Raw genomic sequence first — 24,006 nt, 5'->3', positions numbered from 1 at the left:
ACTTGCGTAATAGGGGTTAGGGAAGCCACTATTAAAGCCTACTAGCAAACTTGCAAAGAAGAAGCAAAATATATAACCACTTCTTTGAAATCCACCCAGTCCGAACAGAAAACATCTTTTCTTTCTCTGCAATTAGATACAACCTCATCCTCCACATCACCAATGCAATCCATAAAATAATTTTTGGCACATCAAAAGAAGATTTAGCTGATTACCTCACCGCAACTGCGCCTACTCCTACTAGTAGGTTCTTAGGTGGATGTAGGTAGTATATCTCTTGTGGATAAATTTTAATTCGGGACCTACTTCAATAAACAACAATAGAGGAGATTTTGAAGCGACATGTGGATAGCTTAGATCAGCTGGAACACATTGTGAAATACATTTATAATAACTTTCTTTAATTACAAAGGGGCTCCTCTCAACCACTAGCAGTGTGTTGATGCAGATTGTGTTACACTCACCAATATAAAATAAAATACCAAGGGTTCTATTCTTTCTTTAACAAGGAAAACTTAAATGCTAAACAATATGACATTTCAGCCAGATGTTTTGGGGCAAAATCACATTTCAGTTGGATTTCTCTAAAAGGTGGGGCCAAATGCATGTTTGAGCTGGAATTTACAAGCAAGGTGGACGCAAACTCACATTTCAACTGGAATTCTCAAACAAGGCATTTCAGCTGGAATTCTCAAACAAGGTGAGTGCAAATGCATGTTTGAGCTAGAATCTGTTGATTTTCTGCTTTTCTACTATGGATTTTCACTTATTTATTTTGAAAGTCTTCTTTGCACATAGATTTCAATTTTAATTTTTGGAGTTCATCTTCCATTTTTCCATTTTTTGCTTGCCTTACCGTTCAAACTTGGAATTTTTCATCTCTTCCTCACAAAACATTTTTCTCAATATTGAATTTTCACTTTTCCACTTGGCAACTTCACAAATTTTATTTTCAAACATGGACTTTCCAAATCATCATCTCGTCTTGCTCAAGGATTTAGTCCTGAAAATTCTTCAATCCAAATTTCAATCTAGGTTTCTTTTCTTGACTCATCCATTTCTTAAGAGACAGGAAACTAAGAAACCTGAAAAATGTTGCCAATCTAAGGACAACTAGGCTACGCACTAAGCTAGAAAGGGAGAAAAAAGGGAGAGTCTTTATTACAACAGGGAGTGTGTTTATGACACAACTCAATGCAACTCAAAACATTGGCAGATGGGGTCATAAAAGGCAGACAATTGTGAAAGAAAATGTGTCAACAAATCTTGGCCGAAGTGTAGGAAGCAAGAATGAATGGAGAAAGAAAAAGTGTCGCTACCCAGTCCACTTTAGAATCTCACATCAGCACACTAAAGAGTTGAGGCTGATATCAATACCAAATATGAGCTTTGTTTACAATGGCCGACAATGATACCTTCTATCAAGGCTCACATGGATCAACTAGAGTGATATATACTACAAAGGGCCACCATATATGATGCTCTCTAGGATAGATGGCCAATCTTTGGTGCAAATTGAAACATTGCATGTACAGTTCCAACCATAGTTACACGATTCAGACTTGGCTTGAACTTGGCAAGCTGATTTTTGACTTGGACTTGGACTTGGCAAAAATTTGGCCAAGACCCAGAAAATTGAAAAACGCAAGAAATTTTTTTTTTTTTGAGGATTTAAAACTTGTTTCATGCATCCTTTAATTAATAAACCTTAAAGACACAAGAATCTCATTAAGTAGACATAAATATTGTTAAAACTATGTAACTTTGGCTAGTGTTTGGATATAATATATATTGATGCTATCCGTAACAATTCTTGAATATTGACTAAATAATTTTAATCAGTCTGCAAATTTTATCAAACTATTTATAATGAATTTTTTTTTTCTTCTTTTAAATAATTTGAAGCATGCAAGAATGGGCTTGAACAATTTGGTATCTTCAATCTGATAACTGTGATTTAGAAAACAAGATTTGAGCAAAATGTCTAAAGCATGTCCTCCAAAAAAACATGAATTCTGCTGAAGTTAATAATTTACTGATATAAGATATGGAAGGGAGAGTACGAAGAAACCTTTCAGTTGGATGCTAATAAAATATTTAGGCAAGCCACAAAATGGCTAGGAAACAGAAAATAAAGTACATTGTTTATTTAACTGGTTTTATGTTTGATATTTTTTGTAAAATCGATAAAACGGTGTGCAGTTTTATTGGCATCTAAGTTGCCTGTCTTGGTATGGGAAGAAGTACAGGTTTAGGGTTTTGGTATGCCAGTATGACAATATTATATCAATAGCTTGATGTAGGATGTATATTTATACTTACACACCATGTAGGATGTGTATATCAGTATAAATTTAGCATTTAATTCATCAGAATAAACATCTGTTTGACTGTAAAAACTTTAAGAAAGATTTGCAACCAGATTGTAAAAATTGTGACTATTAAATGTTTAATACACACCCTTCTGACTTTTTCTTGCAAGTGGCCATGACTCAGCAAGGACTTTGCAACCTGCAACCTATGATCTAGTGCTTTTGGCTGCTAGCAAACCCAAGAGGTATTCTGCCTGTATGAATTTTGTAATACATATCTTCTGTGTGTTTTGTTCGCCAAGTAAGTTGCATTGATTTATAAACATTGTAACTTGTAGTGATTCAGAAGCACAGTGCAGAGATTCATTGAATTGGTTTTCTCATTTGGGATTACTAGCTCGACCTTGACTGGTCCACTGGCCATATTGGATTTGAACCAAGACTAGAATTGGATTTTCGCAATACACAACCTTATATACACAAAACTGGTAGCTTAGATTGGATGGTAGGCACATAAAATACCCTTTGAACAAGTCAAAACATTTAATTTTTTTAATTTTCTTTTTGCCTTCTCTCTGGTTGACTGCATCAGAGTTTGGGGGTTAGGACTCTACAAGTTTGGTAGACTCGACAACTCTACCCAGACCTATGTTACCCGGGGACGCGTTTCCAGCAAAAATTGACCCCGTCCCCACGTCCCCCCGTCCCGGAAACTCGGAAACTTCCGGAAACCTTTCCCTTGGCTGTCCCATAAAATTAATGTTTCTGTTTTGATAATTTGTTTGGTTTCCACTCTCATGTGAACTCTAAAGTTAAATTGTTTAACACAAACATTATATGTTAAGGTTCTATAATTTATATAAGCATGCATTATCCATGTTTTTATATAAATATTTAAAATTTCCCTGTATATTTTAAATTTTCCCTACTTTTTATATAGCTGTTCCCACTGCCGTCCCCTGCCGTCCCCTGCTCCGAGAAAAAAAAATCCATCCCGGAAACCCGTTTCCCCGTCTCCACGCTCCCCCATCCCGGAAACCTGGGGTAACATAGACCCAGACTCAGTTGAGTCCGAGTCTCAGGCTTTGTAGACTCGACAACTCTACCCAGACTCAGTAGAGTCTGAGTCTCAGGGTTCGCAGACTCAGTCATGTTAGTTTGGCCCTGGACTTGCCGAGTCTAGGCAAAACTGTTCGAGTCTAGTAACTCTGGTTCCAACAGTTTCAAGATCAGTGGGATCAAATAACGCACAAATTTCATCTAGGGATGTAGCAAAGATGTGGCTGGCACACCACTGAAGTATTTCAGGAGGCCCAACCGTGAGTGTGAAATGTCCAAATTCTAACACTCTTCTGGAGACAGTGTGTCTACTCGTGCAGGTTTAGGTGTGGAGTCAACAACTACAATGGGCTAAAATATAATGGGATAACAATTTTACTTTCTTTAAAACAGAAGTGACTTGAGGACAAGCCAACACTTTTAAGGGGGGGATGATGTTGGTAGGAAAGAAGTAAGTGAGCCACAGTCGACATAGAACCTATTGTACTTCACCACAAAGAGCTTGAGATTGGGAAGACATTATCTAGACTATGTAGTATGGATAGAATGGATGGGTAATGTCTCATATCCTAGATATTTGTATAACAAAAGATATATGAACAATGTATGGAAAATTGGAAATGTAAGAGTAAGAAGTATGTATAGAAGATCGAATGGATAATATAATTAATATAAGATATGCAGATATGATGTAATAGGAGATATAAGTATAAGATGAATGTACATGATTGACCTAGATAATATCAGTGCACCAAAATTCCATATATATATATATATATATTATGTAATGTACATTAAACGTTTCATGCTTTGATTTTCTGGGAATTAGTTAACAATCTGTTTGGATTAAATTCTTGTTCCCTTTCTGTAACTGAATCCAGGGTTTAAATACAGCAGAAAGAAATTACTTGGGGCTCAAAACTTCAGTCTGTGTTCCCTATTTTTCCTGCTGACAAGGATCTTGTACATATTTTTCACTATTATATTAGGGCACTATAGTAGCACAACTCTTCGAGACAGGTTAGTGTTCTTGACAGTTAATATATTGGCATGTGCTCCCATCCAACTTTGATTTTCCAAACTTGGTGAATATTGCCAAAATCAGGAATGCACTATGCAGTGTACACAGAACAGAGACCTAAGGTCCTAAGGGCACTGACTATAATTCTCTAAATTTCCTTGCTAAAAAATTTAAGGAAGATAGACAATCTTCCTAGTACAATTGTATCATCCAAAACGATGCCTTCTTATGTGACTATTTGCTAACTTACATTTGACATGTTGTTCTTATTGCAAATAGTTTTGTGACTACTCTTGCTAAACATACCTCAAAATCTGCACTTAGTCTTAGAACACATTGAAAACCAACATTCTGAAACCCTAAACTAGAACTCTGTTGAAGTGTAGTGGTGATTTCTAAACAAAATCAGTCCTATCTAGCTAGGGATCATATTGATTAAATCTGAAACTAGAAATCCAATGAAGCTATCTGTCCTCACAATGCCAGGGAAAAACACACAAGTTCAATCTGATAACTAACAATATGAGAAATGGTCAGCACAATATGAGAAAATGAGACCCCAATTCTCCTTTAATAGCTTTTGGAGGGAAAAGAACAATTTGAATTTATAATATAATTTATTTTTAAGTCAAAGGACCTTTTTGAAATATTAAAATGATTTCCATGTGCAAGTCCCCTTCACTTTTTGTAGGCATACAGTTTTGAGGTGACATAAAGCAACTTTAAGAAAACGTAACATTTAAAGTAAATATTTCAACATTGAACATTAAAAACTTAAAAAGTGTATATTTCGAATGCTCAACCTGAGTTGTGGAAAGTGCTGCCGAGGGTACATGTTGATGTGCATTTTATGACCCACCAATAGTAGAACAAAATACCAAAGCATCTTATCCTCTCTTGATCAAAATCATTTGTGTGCTAAGATTGTGGAAGATCACACAGCATACTCCGATGTTCCTTTCATGTTAGGTCTTGACTGTGGATAAGCTCATTGGTCGATATGATTCCTTGAATATCACAAGGGGCCTTACGTTTATTTCCTCAGACTGATTTCAAATCATAGTAGATGTGGGAGCTATTTTAAATATGTTGCAGTGAAGTACCTATTTGGGATTTTCACAAGATATGCGAAAAGCAAAGGGGAAGTGTTAAAAAATCCTAGTCTAATTCTAAGGGTAATGACAACAACATATGATACTTTGGTGGACAAATTTGTCAACAACTGAGCTTTGCTATGCTAAGCTAGACTACACCTATGTGTGAACTGTTGCAATCTTCAAGGGCTTGTGTAAATGATTTTCAGAATGAACAATGTCGTGAATGGCAAAAGTTAAGCATACATTGATGTGGGGTTGAAGCTAACTTTGCACAATGACTTATGAGGATGAACCAAATGAATTCATCAAAATACTATAATATTTTCCATTGCAATCACAACACTTTATCCAAGCAATCTAATATAAATGAGGGAATTATGAAACCAAGCAAGCACCAAAACGCATTGAATAATCACTGAGCCTCAATGAAAATTCTATTGTCTCAATAGCTCTTTGTAACAATCTCAAAGTTCCACCGCTTTAGAAAAGAGAAGTGAGGCCTTTATATAGGTCCTTGAATACAATGGGTGGCCTGGATTGAAACAATAACCAATGGCCTAGATTTTGCCACCTCAGCCCTAATTAGGGTTGGGAAGAGAAAAGGTATTTACATTAATGAAAGGTGGTCCACACAACCTAATCATGAAGAAACCACCATCTTAGTGGGTAATAAATGCCCACTATTGCATGTTGATCCAAGAGAAGAGTGGGGTGAAATGAATGCTCACTATGCCTGCTCACTATGCAATAAATGCTCTGTCTTTCTTGATCTTGAATAGATTATCCTTGATTCCCTTCCTTGAATGCTATGAATTTTGACTTGGGGATCTTTGACTAGCCTGTGGAGATGACTGGTCATCATGTCAGCAAGCCAGGTGTTGGGCAATATTTTCAGAATGCATAATTTCGCAACTTGGTTCCAACTTTGATTATTTCCTCTGCTATTATCTCCCCTTGATCATTTTCCGCCTTCAATTTATCTACCTAAAACTTCACCTTCTTGAAATAGAATGAACTGTTAAAGTTTTAAAACCAGAATACAATAACTAAACAACAGGTAGATTAAGATACAATCAACACAGTAGATACCCTAGGACAACCCTCCCACTTGAGGGAAAAACCCAGCCACACTTAAAAGATCCTTTATTTGAGAATTTGGAAAATACAATACAAAGCTTCACCGGCTTATATCAGAAAAATGACTTCTTTTGAAGGCTGCTATTGCATAACAATCATATACAAAATACATACTGCTCTATTGGATATGATCTGCCCTTTTATGAATCACACAAATCATGTACCAAACTAGACACCCGATAATTGCACAGGTAGAAATATATACTCTGAGACAATCACCCAAAATTATCTCTGTACTCTAGGAAAATGAAGATCACACACCATCTTTTCTTAGAATGTTTGAAGAAGTAAATCATGTGCATGACTCGGCTGTAACATACAGTCATCCTTCGATAATAATTAACAGATGTTTATACCACCAAACCATATAATTCTAGGAAGTCAAATCCAGACATGATGTCTCATAGACACAGAGATCACAGAAAATACTGGCCTCAATGTCTACTGATTGTAGAACCTTTTTATGCTGGACAATCCAATCTCAGTCTGTTATCTAGCTTTTTGTTATCTGAATCCTTGTGTATGCTTTGTATCTCAACTTGAGTATGTTGTCGAGGCTCATGTAATTGAGGCAACAACATCTTGAAGATGCAACAACTCCCATACATAACTGTGACCATTCGTATTAAAGAAGAATGAAGTGCGTCATCAGCGTAAAGAGTTGTTTGGAATTCCCATGCCGTATAGTGAACACTCAAGTAAAAGATTGACATGAATTGACAACAAGATTTCTTGAGTAAGTTTCCCTTCTTGCCGTAGAACTGATGAATAAGAACCAAGTGGCTTTTATGGCTGTTGGGATGTGAAATGGAAATGTGAAGAAAACTGCCAATTATTCGATGATTCTCCTTATATCCGAGTGAAGATTTTTCTTGGTCGACCAGAGGTTGAATTGATAAAGATACACAGTGGTAAGAATATGAGATGACACATCATATGAAGGGTCATAATAAGGACACAGTAACCATTACCAGATCGTTGACACCTTCAACAATACGATATTCACATGAAGTAAAAAAGAGAAAAATGGTGCCATGTCATCAGGTGCCAAAAATTAGCGATAGTGCGACATCATCTCATGCAACCAATGGATGAGGAAAACCAGAGTAATAAGGATGATATATATCACTTGCACAAACAATGACAAAGAAAGGCACACAAAACAATTTGAGGACTTGACTGCTCCCTGGAAGCTACCATAATATTAACATGACCTACCTTGTTGATGATTCAATCATTCTAAAATTTCTTCATATGGAATTGCCTAATTATGGTCTTTGCACCTCTGGATGAAATTTAAGATCACATTCTTCCTTCTTTATAACCATACTTGAACTGTGATCTTTGAATTACTGAATGCCTCGGATTGTATTTGTTGAAACTTGGATGACTTCAACACTTGAACCAAAACTCTTCGACTTGAATGTCCTCCTTGATCACTTGTATTTAAAACTTGTCCTACCAAAAAAGCAAATAATCGATGTAAGAATCATGCAAGAATTCGACATACAATACAAAAAACTCTTACATAATTCCTTCCTTTGAAAATCTCTTTCCCTTCACTTCCAATTTGGCTCAAAATTACTATTCTCCCAATTTTCTTTCTAACTTTTCCCTCATTGCAAATTCACTTCCTTAGAAAGAAAATACCTCTCTCCAACATTCCTTTGTCTCTATCGCATAGTTCTCTTCAAGACTTCACACTTATTGAACACTCCAAGTTTCATCTATGGGTAATCCTTCAAATAGGTTGGAATTTGACAATCCCAAGAAACTGACTTGTCTTGCATTTTCTAAATTCTGGTCATTTTTTACTTTTTCCACCAAAAAAAAATTTGTTGTCCATTTTGCAATTTTTGATCAATTTGACCATTTATTTGTAACTTTTCTCAAGTCTAATAATTAAATATTAAAGACTAAGTTACCCTGTTTCGTCGTTTTGCCCTTTGGACCAGGCTAGGGTTCGAATCAGTACATCGTTCTGGTCTACTTCAAAAATTCGACTTGGGGCCCCCCTAGTTCGAACTGTTCCCAAACCAAATGGAACCCGGGTGAACTGCTTCTGCACAGATTGAATTTGCAGCGAACTGTGTGAAACTGGGCTCTGTGGACGGCAGAAAAGTGTTTTTTTTTGGCATATTTTATAATACTTTGAGCCACTTGTTAGAGATATAGTGATCAAAACATGAATTCAGTCACTTTTTGTAAGAGGCCTTTGGTGGTTACATGATTCAAAATAATAATTTCAAAAATTCAAACAATAGGAAAATCTAATATTCACAATGTTGTAGCAGTTTAGTTGGAACATTCGTTGTCTTCGCCAGTTGGAAGTGGCTCAAGTCAAAGATTTGTTTGTTTCAATAAGTTGGAAACAGATTTATTCCTTCCAAAGTTCTCTTTTGTCTACTTTTGCAAAGTATTAATAAGCCAAAATAATCACCTCCTTGAAATACATGCATTGTAAAAATGTGTCTATTTAAGTCTACATTGTGTAAATTGTAAAGGCTCATTGCAACTCATTTTCCTACCTCATTCCAAAACCTAGCAAATAAGATGATTAGATACAAGGCCACACAGAAAATATTGTTGACAAACAATCAATTCCAGTTGCATGTATTATTGTTGCTGCTTGTAATTCAGATGACACAAGCAAATAAATAGAAGACACTAGTCAGTTCAAGCTCCAAACCAGTACACTGTTTTTGCTATTTGATTGTTCAACTCACAAGTAGTTACTTCAAATAAGTGAAACCAAAAATAGTAACATGTATTATCCAACTACTGGAAATAAGAATAGTTTAAAGTTTATGCCTATGGTTTTTTTGTTGTTTAAATGACTAAATCATATGATTTTATGATACTATGTGACATTCTAACTTTAAGTTATGCTTCTAGGCTTCATAAATATGTATATATATAATTTATTATAATTTCTACATGTTATTGTACGAACAAAATCCAACCCTTTTCCAGAATTTTGATGAACTTGCGAACCGGTTCTCGAACTTCAAATTTGGAACCTAATTCGAACCGGTAACTTAGATTAGAGATAATCACAAACTTCAATATTTAGTTGATCTCAATTGATTTATTTCCCAGTTTTAACTTGAGTTTTCTCGTGGTTTGACATTCCATTATTCCAACTTGAACTTTGAAATTCATTATTTTGAATTCCTTGACTCGTTTTTGCACTTCCTTCATGGGCTATAATGTAATAACATTGAACCTTTCAACTTATCATTAAAGCATTGGTGCTAGCCAATCTTCCAACATTGCCCATTAGATAAACTTTTACATTCCTCTCAATATTCTTTTTCCTTGACAACATTTCTCCTTAAGTATGAGAGCACCTTCAACAAATAATTCTTGTAATTCTATTCAAGTATACGATATAGCCCCCAAGCGCATTTTGACTTGTCGTTTGATTGTGTATTTCTAACTTCCCTTGCCTAAGAAACATCACATATTGTAGTCACTATTTTTGATCCTCTTCACAAATGTTTCTTTATTTTAGTAAAGTCGTGTCTGCAAATAAGCCCTTGTCATAGATGTCTTCATTTCCACAATTCCTGACTTGGCTTAGAGTAGGTCCCCATGCAGCTGCCAAGCTCATTTTGGCTAGCAGCTGCTGCTCCATTTTTTCGTTATCTATTTGTGGAGCTGGTGGCCCCATGCTTATGAATTTTGGTTGCATATGGTTTGAACAGTTATCTTAAAAACTATTTTAAAATAAAATCATTAATAAAAATGATTTAGAGAAAAAGTTGGAGGCAAATAAAAGGAGGGAAAATAAATCGTGAAACCATGTGTTGTTTTTTTCTAATTAGCAGTGGCTGCTTATTTCCAGCCCCAATTTTTTTCAATGCCTATTTTTTATTTTTTAAGCAGTCGCTCTTGACTAAAATAGGAGAAGATTTTGTTTTATCCTATTCTTGTAATTTAAAATATGCATGGGAACACTTTAGCTTCTTAAAATTAAGTAGAGATTGGAGTCAAGCAGCCTCATGGGGTTAGTATGTGCGACGGGTTAGTATGTGCGACGAGAGCATTTGTGACTTGTTTGTAGACTAACTTCCTTTTAATCTTTCCTTCATGCACTCCAAATTGCACTCAAGCGCATTTTAGGGGCTCTCATGAATGTATTTCTTATTCTGATTTTTGCAATATTCCCCATCAAAGGCATTCCACGCTTGGGCTTGGTTTTGGCATGTAGGCAGATTTTTTTTCGTAAGTTCCTTGTCTTCTTTCTCGGGCATGATTTTGGGTCCCTCAAGGACAAATTTATTCAGGGTCTTTCCTTGACTCAGTCAGATATGCACTGGAGCATATTTTCACCTTCCATTACATGCATTTTATTTCCTCATTTCTTTGTACTCTGTTATAAAATCAACTTCCTGACTAATATTGGCCCGCGTGAGAAGAGCATTCAGAGAATCACACAGATGGTAGACATTTGGCAGCTGCCTTTGGATGTTTTTTTCTTTATTTTTTAAATTTTCTATAATGTTCTTCACAATTTTGGTTGCTTATGTTTTGAACAGTTATCTTAAAAACTATTTTAAAATAAAATCATTAATAAAAATGATTTAGAGAAAAAGTTGGAGGCAAATAAAAGGAGGGAAAATAAATCATGAAGCCATGTGTTGTTTTTTCCTAATTAGCAGTGGCTGCTTATTTCCAGCCCCAATTTTTTTCAATGCCTATTTTTATTTTTTAAGCAGTCGCTGCTTGACTAAAATAGGAGAAGATTTTGTTTTATCCTATTCTTGTAATTTAAAATGTGCATGGGAACACTTTAGCTTCTTAAAATTAAGTAGAGATTGGAGTCAAGCAGCCTCATGGGGTTAGTATGTGCGACGAGAGCATTTGTGACATGTTTGTAGACTAACTTCCTTTTTAATCTTTCCTTCACGCACTCCAAATTGCACTCAAGCGCATTTTAGGGGCTCTCATAAATGTATTTCTTATTCTGTTTTTTGCAATATTCCCCATCAAAGGCATTCCACGCTTGGGCTTGGTTTTGGCATGTAGGCAGATTTTTTTTCATATGTTCCTTGTCTTCTTTCTTGGGCATGATTTTGGGTCCTTCAAGGACAAATTTATTCGGCGTCTTTCCTTGACTCAGTCAGATATGCACTTGAGCATATTTTCACCTTCCATTACATGCATTTTATTTCCTCATTTCTTTGTACTCTGTTATAAAATCAACTTCTTGACTAATATTGACCAATGTGAGGAGAGCATTCAGAGAATCACACAGATGGTAGACATTTGGCAGCTGCCTTTGGATGTTTTTTCCTTTATTTTTAAATTTTTTTATAATGTTCTTCACAATCATCAAATCCTGCTGGAGAGTATTTTATGTCCATTGTGGATCTGTTTTTTATGAAAATTCAATTGCTTTTTCAAACTTGTGCCGGATCATTTCCTTCATGAATTTTCCTTCACTTGTATGAAAATGCACCAGAAATGCCTTTTATAATCTCCTGTGAACATTTCATTATCGAGGTTTCTTCATTCATAAGGATATGCGCTCAGATGTGGATAAGAACTGCTGATGGATTTGTTCTTTAAAAAACTTTCCCTGACTATGGTCATTATGCGCATGGCCGCAAATTGGTGGCCGTAGCATATTTTTATGTTTTGTAATTTTTACTTAACTCCATGAATTTTGTACTTGGGCATATTTTGGACTGTCACAAACTTTTACATGGTTTGACTCACTCTGACAAGTGTTGAAACCCGGTCCGCATATCCTGGGCATCCACAGTGGATTCCAGCAGCTTGTTCTTTCTGTCATTACTTGCAGCAGATTACAAGAAAATCCTTCTTCATTCAACTGTGCTGGGCGTGATCTCTAATTGCTGGTGGATATGCTTTCTTCCGTTTCCTTCTCTGGGTGCGATGCCTCATTCTCAAAGGACCAGCCCTTCGATTTATTCCCTGTATTTCAATTTATTGTCTGGTTTCTTTTATTGTGAACGGCCTTAAGGATTCTGGGTTTCAGTTTAGAAGATTGTCGTGACTTTTGTTTCTGATTCGAATGCCTTGTAGGAATGTTTCTCTGAAATCCCTTGCAGCAAAATGTCTGGATTCCTAGCAATGGGTGCAACATTTTTCTGTGGTGATCTTCCATCACTATTAACCACTTGCTCTACTCGTGTTTGAACATTTGGATTGCAAATTTTTGCAACATTTTTATGGTCAATATTTACCTATTTCTTCATATCTGATAAAGCCTTGCTTTAACATGCAGTGGTGATCACCATTGATGGCTTTATAAATCATACATGCACTCGGGCGCAATTGGGGAGCAGAAACAGATTACTTTGGGCTGCAGATTATGTTTTCTTTGCAGCGATTCCTCCCCTTTCTTTACAATGTGAACCTTGAAAATCTGCTGAACTTCGCTTCTCATGCTTTCCATGAAGCTCTCCTTCATTCATTATTCCCTGACAACCATGCTAAGTGTGTTTTGTCTTTTCTGAATGACTTAAAGTGTTGAGCAATTTGAACTTTCCTTGATGGTTTGTATTTGCTCTCAATGTGTTCTTTGTTTTCACAATTCTTCGATTTTGAAAGTCCTTTGGCTATTAGTAATATGATCCAAGCATCTTTTGTATTCTACCAAATGCAAGGAAATGTGCACTGAACACACAATTAATACACAATAAGGATTGTTCTTCTTTCGAAGCTTCCTCCAGGCTTGTCATTTTTACCAAACTCGTAAATTCTTCCCAGCCTTCGCACATGCTGCTTATGTAAGGAAAAAGTTGCACCTCGTGCCTGCTATGGATTATTCTCAGTGGCTGAGGTTTAGAGGTGTGTTGCGTATTATTTTGCCTTTCAAATTTCCTTAACCAACACCGATATGTATATGAAGAGCCTTCAACTTCTGAGTGTGGTTTCCTAGTCCATGCAGGTTGTCAACTCATTTCTAAGTTGCAATATTTTTGCATCTCTGAATCCATTGGGGTCTTAATGACAGAATTTATTCGAACCCAAATTCCTCGCCCATGGCTCAGAATATTTGAAAATGCGCTGGGTGCTCATCTCCTTTCTTCCGTATCTTACTGTGCATGTAGAGCTGAGCAATGGACTTTTATTTTGTGTACATTCCTTTATTGCTCATATTCAATGGTGGAGAGTGGACACCTTCAATTTTGTAAAAATTTCCAAACATTCTGCCATGGATGCTTCCTTGCAGTGATTCTTTTGTTGTTGCAGATGCTTGCTCATGGTGTGTGAGTTTGAACCTTTCACAAGAATTCCAATCTATTATTTCGATTCTCCATTGATGCCGCTGGGTATGCATAATGTTTTGCCGTGGAAGCCTCCATCTTCGCAGACTTCTTTACCTAACAAGAAGCACGCTTGGGGCAAGCTTTGAGGATTGTGTTGGCGGAGTTTGACAAACTCTTTTATATTGTTATCAGTGGCTCTTCCAGTTACTCAGTCCATGGAATCGATGTTGCAAATTTAGTGATGGGAGAGCTTCAACTTGATGCTCGAAAGTCGAATGCATACTTGGGAATCTTCTGGGTGCATGTCTTACCTTCACATATTTCCTTCATTCATTATGTTTTGTGCTACAAGTGCCCAGGGCCATTCATAGACATTTTGTTTTCCGAAAATATCTGTCCAAATCTTTCTGTGCATGATTGAAGACATTTGGCTGACCATCTTGTTTTTCTTCTCATTTGTTTAATGCCATTGTAATGCGCTCAAGCACATTTCTGCATCCACAGAGGACTTCCCTCCCCAAACACTCTTTCAATATCAATAATTATACATTCAAAGCTCCCTATTTACGAGAGGATGTGGATTGCTGCTCACTGTGACCCTGGTTGAATATTGAATAAGTTTTTATTTATTTTAAGTTGTGTTGTAGTAGTGGCTTCTTTGTGAGGGTCCTTGATTTCATTCCGCAAGAGCTTGCAGATCACTCCTTTATCAAGTGACTTACAGGTTCTGAGGACATTTGGAATTTTTCCATCCACGGACATTTTCATTTTCATGACTGCGTACAAGATCCTTCATTCTTCTGTGTTCTGTGCTGAATTGAAGTGGAAGCCTCCTGCGATGGATTGTCTTTCCCTTGGATAGTGGATATTGTGAATTTTCCTTTAGTACGAGTGATACCTCTCAGCTTGCAAGAATGCACACAAACCTTTGCAAAATGTGCTCCTTCATTTCTCTGAAATTTGCATTTTGGGAGAGTTCTTCATTATTTGAAAACACTTCTTACCATTTGTAATCACTTTGCAGTAGCCCATATACCTACCAGGGAAAATCCCAGATTTCCTTTACTAGTTTGGTTTAGTGTTGGTGACTCGTGGATGACCTCATTGTTTTGGGCCCAAATCATTTCATTCCCCCCCCCCCCCCACCTGAATATTGTCTTTGTAGAGATCCTAATATCTTCCCTTCCTTTTGAATGCATTTAACTTGAATTTTAAATTGCCATAGGTGTAAATCCATATTTCAACTGTTTACAAAGTTCCTTGATCATATTGGATTAAAACCAAAGTTTGTTGCGGAGATTCTACCATATTATTGGTATGTGGGGGATTTTTCTTTGTTACACATTTCTTGATATTATTTCCCTTTCCACTTTCCATGCCCATTTCAGCTATGCGCTGAAGTGTGTTTGGGCAGTTATGTAGGAAACTTTACTTTATTTTATTTTCTTGACAATGTCGAAAACTTGCCCAAGTGCATTTTTTTCGGTAAATTTCTTTCCAACTTTCATTGCTTTGCATAACACTGCCTTTATCAAGGGCCCATGGAGCTTATGTTTTTTGGCTTCAGTGATGGGGTTCTCAAGGGGGTTGGACACTCTATCTCATTTTCTCCTTCACTTCCCTTGTCATCAAATTGCCCATGAGGACCATCCTCTCTAAGTTTACCTGTTCCTGATATGATAAAATGCAGGGCTTCACAAAGACTAGAAACTCTACAGACTCCCATTCAATGGATTTGAGTTCAAAACTCAAAATTAGGATGCATATTACAATTGGAACCTTGAAAGATGAGGGACAGAACTTAGCCCTAGACCCAAGCAATACCATCACTTTTCATTGAAGCTAGAGTTACTGCAAAAGCCAAAACAGAAAAGGCGCAAATGGATAAGAAGATAGGGGTCCCATCCTGGATGGGTGATGTGTGGTTAGGCCACAACAGTCCAGTGTCCAAATCTGATCATGTCATCATGTACTTTAGGCATTGGGATGATGACAGTTGCCAACTAAATGATTTACAAAAAAGTAGACATGCTCTCCAAGAAGTTTGGAGAACACGCCAACAGTCCAAAAATGCTTTTGCAAGTGTCACTGCAATCCATAATGCCAACTAAGCTCAATGCCACATAGATGTCAAGAAAATTGGACCCTGTGTTCTCCAAGATTTTTGGAGTTCCCTTGCCAAAACCAATTAGCCTATGGGAACTCTAGAAATGACCAACAGTCACCATTTTGATTAGGCCTGAGAAGGGGACATTATCAAGTGAGATGAAAATCATAACTTTCTTATGCAGCTGTCATGAGGCTATGCTGACTTTGGTATAATTGAAATATGTGCCTGCAATTTTTATGCCTTGCACCATGGAAGCTTTCCTTAAGTCATGATGTTTGAGCATTTTTGACTCTCTGAATTTTTTCAACTCCATGCATTTATCTAGATTTCTTTCATCTATGCTAGGAAGCAATGCATAGACAATCACTCTTTTTCTTTTCTCTACAGGCAATATCATGTTTTACAAATACCGTGTGCAATATCATAATTCTTGATCTTACCTCTCCTTTACTTCATAATCGGCCTAAAAATTGAATTGACTTTGAAAGATTGCTTTGCTGATGAAATAAGAGAGTTTGACATATAGTATTTAGACATTGTAGTATGATGATGGTGAACACATTTGCTGATTTATCTAGTGGCTTATTTGACTGCACTATATTTTATGATGTACCCTGTCTTGGCTTTTATCCATTCAAAGTTCAACAAAATGTTTGATGCCTCATAAACATGTCTAATTTGTAATCATTCTTTAGAGAGTTAAAACTCCAAAGCTTAGAGCATTTAAGATAGTTAAGGTCTAATTTTTGTAAGAAACAGCTATTTATTTCAAGTGTATTTCATTCCAATCCTACCTTTTAGGAATGCCAACTCTTTCGTATGTTAGAAATGCATAGTTATTGCAAGTTCATAGCATTATAAAGTAATATAACTCCCTATGATGACTGAATAATTTTATAGTTGCACACTGAAGCGGGTAGGAAACTTTTTCTGACATCTCTTATTTTCCCTTTTATTTTTGGTGCATTTATTAAATTAATCATCCATAAATTTGCTATGTAAAATGATAATTTCTGTTCCATTCATAAACGAAATTTTTGGTTCCAGGCATTTTATCAGGTCCTTTTGCATCGATTAGCTTTGTCAGCTCTAGTCATCAAAACCTTGGTGCGTAAGTAGTTTTTTAATCTGGGATTATTGTTTATTTTAAATAAAGTGCACAAACACAATTAGTATCGAATTATTTGTAGCTGCAATGGGTAAAGGATGGAGGGCTTTCCTGGCTGAGTGTGAATCTCTTACTATTCATAATATCCTGTGTTAGACAAGGTATATTTTAGTACAGTAGTTTATAATGGGCTATGAAGTGGCTTGATTAATGAGAAAGCTCATCTAAGTTTACAAGCTTCAAATATAAATAAATTTCAATTTTCTGCAGCTGTTCTGCCAATGATACCTTGCTGGCTGTGCAGATACATGCTGGAGATGCCTCTCAAAAGGGTTCCAGGGAGTCTCAGTCTGAAAACTTGGATAGTTATTCACACTCAAAATACTGCCTAGATCTATCAGATAACAAAGAAACTGCTTCTGTGCTTTCTAGTTTGTCACTCGATGGTACAAGCGCTCAAGATACAATGCAAAGCACACAAAAGACCAGCTCTGATGGAGATTGTGCCAGTAATTCAGCAAAAAAGATAAGGTAATTATGTAACCTACTTATTTGTCTCTATGGATTTTGAAGTGACTGTTGGCCAAATTTCTAAACCTTGGGTTGTCTTCGTTGGCTGCTAGTTCTTACCAAGAGGAAAGTACCAGAGATATAATGCAAATCTCACATGACTTGTCTGATGGAAATCATACTCCTACTTTAGAGAACAATGAAAGGTATGGATTTAGTTTTTTGCTTCCGTAATCTTTGAAACAATTGTTTGCTGAATTTTCTAAATCTTAGGTCTTTCTCATAATCAATATCTGCAGGACATATAAAAACACCAAGAATTTTAAAGATCGAGAGAAGCTGGAAACTAACATGCTCTCAGATTTTGTTAATAATATTTTAAAAGGTATTCTTTATTTATTGAAGAAGTGAAGAAACCTCGTGGTAAATAGTAAATTATTTTGAGGTTGATCGCTGTCACTTTGGGGAAGAATAGTTTGCTTGTCTCATGTCTCCTGTAAGCGCAGATTAGAATGACCATAGGTTGAATCAGCCTGGGTATGTGGCAAGCTATGAATACCTGTGATTGATTTCGAATGTTGCGTGATTGCCAATGCAAAGCTTCATACTTCCTTTCTGGTTTGAATCTACATCTCTGTTGTAGCATTGATTGCATTATGATACTAAAACTGAACAGCATCAAACTGCACAATATATCCAGTTGTATTTGGAACTATGGTCCTGTCTATGATGGCTGTTTCTCAAATTCTATATCTTTTCTGTGGGAAATAAATTCTCGTCAAGAAATCTTTTATGGTACAGTTTCTCTGACAGCTTGTCAATCCAATACTTAGCCTGTTATACACATTAACCATGAACCCAAGCTAGAACATCCCATACATTATCTGACCAATTTCAAGTAGAAAATATTATTGCCAAAGAAAGAACTAAGACAGGAAAAATGAAAGGTTGATCTTCCAAAGACAATATAGAAACAAACAATTTGGAAGATCTTGAATATCAGTAGAAAATAACATATTTTCTTTCAACCTTCTTTGTATATAATAGCAGTCCTCATATATTTGCAATCATAATGTAAGACAAGTCTTAAAATGCATAAGTAAGCAAAGCTGGGGAATTTATTCTTCTGAAATCAAACATTGATAAAAACACTCTTCTGGGCTTTTAATGAGACTTTGATAGGTCATACGTGCTAGTTTAAATGGCATCTTAATTTGTCCTTTATCTGTAAAAGACAAGCAGACAAGCACTGGTCATCATATTAAGAAAAACAGTTTGCAAGTACAACAATTTAGTTTGCAATGATATATATTTACTGAACATGCATTGATATTCTTGATTGTTTAATACGAACAACTAAACTTGCGAGTGCACTCTCCATTGGGATGAAATTGTTGTAATATCTTTGGCAAAGATTCCAAATATCAATTATAAAATTTAATGAGTATATTGCACTCTTTTATTGTCTGTTCTTCAATTAACTTTTAGTAAACACACCTTTATTTGGGCACCATGTTTAGCCCATTGGTAGTTTTTGGACTTTGCTACATATTGGATGTTTGATAGAGGTTTTAGAGAAGGATACGTTGTAGGGGTTATGGTACTCAATTTCCTATACAAAGTAGGCTGGTCATTTCAATGTTAAGCTTATGAGCCTAATATTCTATTGTAATGAATCTATTGCTGGAATGCATTGCTTCACCGGTTTGGATGGTAGGGTTTCTAATAAAAAGGGTTTCCCTCCCACATGTTTACCTGTCTCTTGTTTGTGTGATGGTTTTCTTCTTCTCTCATTCGAGATCATTTTAAAGTGTTGATTTACATGTTATATTGTTGGAATTGTTCTAGATTTAATATCTCATGCCTCTCCTTAAAGGGTGAGTAAAGGAAATGACTATATATTGAAATTTGTCTTATTTATATTTTATGGGCATGCTTAATTTGCACCTATGTCAAGCTTTTTCTTGTAAATGTTTTGGTATTGTAGGTGTATGTTGTATCACTTGTGATTGTTATTGCCAATGGAATACCAAGGTTAGACAAAACATTCAACAAAACAACAAGGCTAACACCTATGAAACGACTTTCAACATGAAACTAAAGACAATACAAAGAAGTGCAAACCTCACTCCTCCAAATAGCTCCAAGTTGAAGAGGATTTGTCCAAGTGATGGAGATGTGTGCTCAAGTATGCTTCAAGCCTTCAATGGATGGGAGATGAAAGTGTGAGATGGCTGTGGATTTGAGCATGGTAAGGGTGTATTTGATGACTTTGTAATTAAGTTATAGAAATCATATGCAGCAACACATACTAATCTGGAAATGATTCTAAAATTGTACCAGCAGAGTTTGATTTATTTTAGAATAGTACTAATACAGATGTACTTCAAACAAGTTTGCCACCAGCTAAAGATGGGAACCAACTACAACCAAACAAGTTTAAATGATAAAGTCCAAGCTATTGCAATAAAACAAATCCATCTGTTGCAAATAAACACCCCAAAATTTCTCACTTGAGCTGCTATAAGGAAACACCAGGTTGAACCAAAGTGGTCGCCTTCCCTAAAAATCCACTGCCTGCAAAGTGTGACTGCAATACTAGAAATTGATCCTTTGCCTTGATCAAATTGTATGCATAAGAACTTTTGAATCTGATTTTGTTGAGGGATACGTCCCAACAAATTTGCTCTCAGCATTAAGGTTTGCATCCAAGATGAGGAATGCTCTTCCGGAGCAATGGCGTCCAAAATAGGTTGACAAAATGATAAAAGATGCTCACTTTTAGGTTACCATCTCCTTATATCCCCTCTCCAAGACAAATCAAACCCTAAAAGAACCCTAAAGTGGATTTTAGTTGAACTTCATAATATAACATTATTTCCCCAATAAAGGCGTCCAAATAGAAGGAAATCATTACTTTATTAATGACAAATAGCTCCAAGCATCAAATAAGTCTTGACAAGTGATAATCAAATAATAGATTTTTTAGTAGAGAACTCCTTATTACTCCAAAATGGCTAAACACTTAGCCTTGTTTAAATTATTAAAATGCTAACTTAGGAGAATATTTAAATATATTAAAATATTTTCCAAGTAATCAAGGAACAACCCAACCTCTAAAATATGAAACTGAGTTTGTCACCTACCTATGATCGATGCCAGACAACCTGGGCCAATTGGCAATCTCACCCTCAAATTCAGGGATACTTCTAAAAAATAGGGAACACACCCAAATCTCCTGAAATTGAGACCAAGGGGCGATCTCATGGAACCTCGACTTTGGAAACATCACCACTTCCTAAAAGGTAGGAATCTCCTCCTACAATCAAGGAACTGCCTCCTAAAATCAAGGAACTGCTCTCAATCGATCTACTACTGCTTGTAATACCAAATCCAAACGCTAAAAACCCTAATCGAGTCCCTGATCACCACTGCCAGCCTATGCGACTCAATAATAGGCTTACTCTCATGTCACTACTAGACAAAACTAAAGAGGGGACATGACACTCCTCCCACAACACTCAACGACAGAACAAAGTCCCTAGTCACCTCTGTCCTCATTCATTGTTGTCCTTCTTCCCTCTAAGGAAGGATCCCTAAACCTTATTCTTGCTCGGGGTAAACCTTGCTCTCTTCTTCATCCTCCCTTTTAGGTTTTGTGCTTGCTCTTTTATCGGCACCGTTTGGTGATATCTTCATGGTTGTAAGCTCCTAGTCCCATAGACCCATGTTGTGGTCTCTTGTTGGACATAAATATTATCTTATCTTAGCTTATCTTGTACATTCAACCCTTAGTGTTGTTAAATTTGAAGGACATTAGATAATTATGCAAGGCTGATTGGAGTGTTTGATTGTAGAGAGAAGGATCTTATAGAAGTTCTTTGCATGAGAATCTCCAAGCTTGGCCTTAGCCAAACTGGAATGGGACAGAAAAGAGGAAAAGTTCATGTTTAGCTAATCTTGATCCCTCATCAATTGATGGAAAATTTTGCAGTGTTGCGATGGGTCTCATCGAAAATGACTTTATTTTGGTGGTGGATATAGAGGTGGACGTGGGTTTTTCGTGGAGCTGCAAATGAGTTTATGCAAAAACCAAAATTCATGATAGCAGAGACGGTGGAATTTGCACCATCATTTCAATTGTTTCTAGAGCTTCACACAAGAAGATCAACGAGAAGCTCCTCTAGCAATAGTCAGAATATTGCTCCTTCAAATTTGATCCCTATTTCTTCCCTTTCCCTTTCCATTGTAAACCTCTTCCATTCTTTTCTTTCTATCATCACAACCTTCTCTTCTTCTTCATCCCATGCCCATCTACACACTACCATTTCACCAAGATGCTCATATTCACGTATCTTCCTAAGCACGTGCTTTCTAGCCCTTGCTATCATGAAAACTTACAAACACACTTATCTCAAATAAAATTTTCAATGAGATAGAAAGTGTAGCAGAAAAGAAACATACTAGGAGCGTGGAAAGATGGCAGAGATGGATTTTGGATGTTTGCTAAGCTTTGTTCAAAATCATGAAAATAAATTAGACTTTGTCCTTCCACTTCCTCTTCTGAATTCTCATTCTCTTTTTCGTACTTTGCTACCTCTCTCCATGCACCGACCACATTCTTTCTCCTTCTCATCACAAAACCACTAGAACTCTATTGATAACAAGCAAGCAAACCTTTATCATTGCCTTTTCTTTAGCAAATACAGAGAAAGTAAACATTGATATGAAAAATGGAAGAAATGTAATTGCATCCAAATACAATAACTGCTTTAGAAGAGAAAAAAATACAAAACAAACTATTTATTAATTGAAACATTTGAAAAATTATAATAAAGTTTTATACTGTACTTACTAGATAATAATATTGGACTCCCTATTTGGTGGGCATAGCCCAAGATTGGATGAACCAAATTAAATATTTGTATCTTCTATTCTAATTATGCGTGCTTTATTCATCTGTCTTATTGATTATATTTGCATTTAATTGCAATTTTCTATCAAAATAATCCCAACACTATGTTGGTCAAACTTCCTAATATAAAGAGGCTGAATATGGGTTACAAGAAGCGATTCTAATGATTCAAATAGTGACTTTATCTTGTAGCTTATTATAATGAAATGCCCATGTGCCTATATCATGTTATTTTATGAATATTGTATTGTCATTTTATTGAAGATAATAAATAGCGAGTGTTTTTGTTCTTGCAATTATTTAACTCTTACAATGTTCTATTTATTTACTTCTTGTGTTGTATGTGTTTGTGTTAGTAATGAGAGCACCATTCATCAAGTGGCATCAAAGTATAGTTTCCTTAGTATGTAGAAAGATCACACCAAACTTGAATTAGTTTCCACCATGCCTATGATTTTTAATCTCAGAGATAAGTACAACTATGCCTCCACAAATAAACAACATTGGAAGAACTTCTAGTGTGATTAAAGAGGGTTTTAGAGCCCTCCAAAGACAAGTGTCAATACTACAGAAGAATCTACATAGAGAAACTAGTATTAGGGAAATAGATGAAAGTGAGGAGGAATTTAAAAGAGGATAGATTGAAGAAGAGAAAGAAATCACTAGATATCCTCATGAAGCTAGGTTTTTTTATGGTTATTTCCAAGATTGGAAAGAGATAAAAAGGTTACCTTTTTAACATTTTATAGAATCTTAATCCAAAATAAGTTGATTGGATAAATTCTATAGAAAAGTATTTTTAGTAAGAAGAAATAGAATATCCTTAGAGTAAAAAGTTTGTAAAAGCCAAGATGAAATATCATGCTAGAATTTGGTGAAAATATATTCAATTGGAGAGAAATAGAAGAGAGAAGTGGAAGATAGTGACTTGGGATTAGATGGTGGAAATTTTGAAGAGATAATTTATTCATGTTTGCTATGAGCTTCATTTTCTAAATAAAATGTAAGGGTTGAATTAAGAAGGAAGACCTATGCATGCATATATTTAATACTTCAATCAAGTCCATATTATAATGGTTTATTCTAAAGAAAACAAGAATAAGGTTACCCATAGCATAAATGGGTTGATGTTGAGTATTCAAGAAGAGTTGATAATGGTAAGAATGTCTACTATTCAATATGCATATGAATATTCTTTGAAGGTGGAAGAAGAATTAAATAAGAATTTTGAGAGCAAGAAAAATGAAAGCGGTTATTGTGGAAAGACTAGTGGATGATCTTATGGAGGTTGATGTGAAGATCAGAAGAAGAATGGTAAGTCGACTAGAAGTCAAAATTATGTAGGGAAAATAATTCATATCACCCTCATAATCAAAATAATAGAGAGAAAGATGGTAAATACTAGGAAGGGGAGGTCTTTGCAAAATGTGTTTCCAATGTGTGGTAGGACATGGAGCTTATATGAGCATCCTCAACACAAAAGGAGAACAAAT

At 35.9% G+C, this 24,006-nt stretch overlaps 1 protein-coding gene across 2 annotated transcripts in view; it reads left to right on the top strand.

Annotated features, from left to right (window-relative positions):
- Positions 1–18,313, top strand: part of LOC149578094 (DNA binding protein) — an 85,805-nt gene extending 67,492 nt beyond the window's left edge. The window contains exons 4-7 of one of the 2 annotated variants that reach the window (XM_089827484.1): positions 17,028–17,087; positions 17,393–17,619; positions 17,712–17,804; positions 17,898–18,313. In XM_089827484.1, coding sequence (XP_089683610.1) covers positions 17,028–17,087; positions 17,393–17,619; positions 17,712–17,804; positions 17,898–18,009 — 492 coding nt within the window. In that variant the 3' untranslated portion in view covers positions 18,010–18,313. The remainder of the gene's footprint in view (positions 1–17,027; positions 17,088–17,392; positions 17,620–17,711; positions 17,805–17,897) is intronic. The other variant, XM_089827485.1, reaches the window with a different exon arrangement.
- Positions 18,314–24,006: the final 5,693 nt, after the last annotated feature.

The sequence above is a fragment of the Cupressus sempervirens genome, chromosome 1 (assembly GCF_028749045.1).
Source record: "Cupressus sempervirens isolate cs-2001-9-10 chromosome 1, ASM2874904v1, whole genome shotgun sequence".
Lineage (NCBI taxonomy): Eukaryota > Viridiplantae > Streptophyta > Pinopsida > Cupressales > Cupressaceae > Cupressus > Cupressus sempervirens.
Note: the sequence above shows the minus strand (reverse complement) of the source record. Positions and strands in the feature narration are given on the sequence as shown.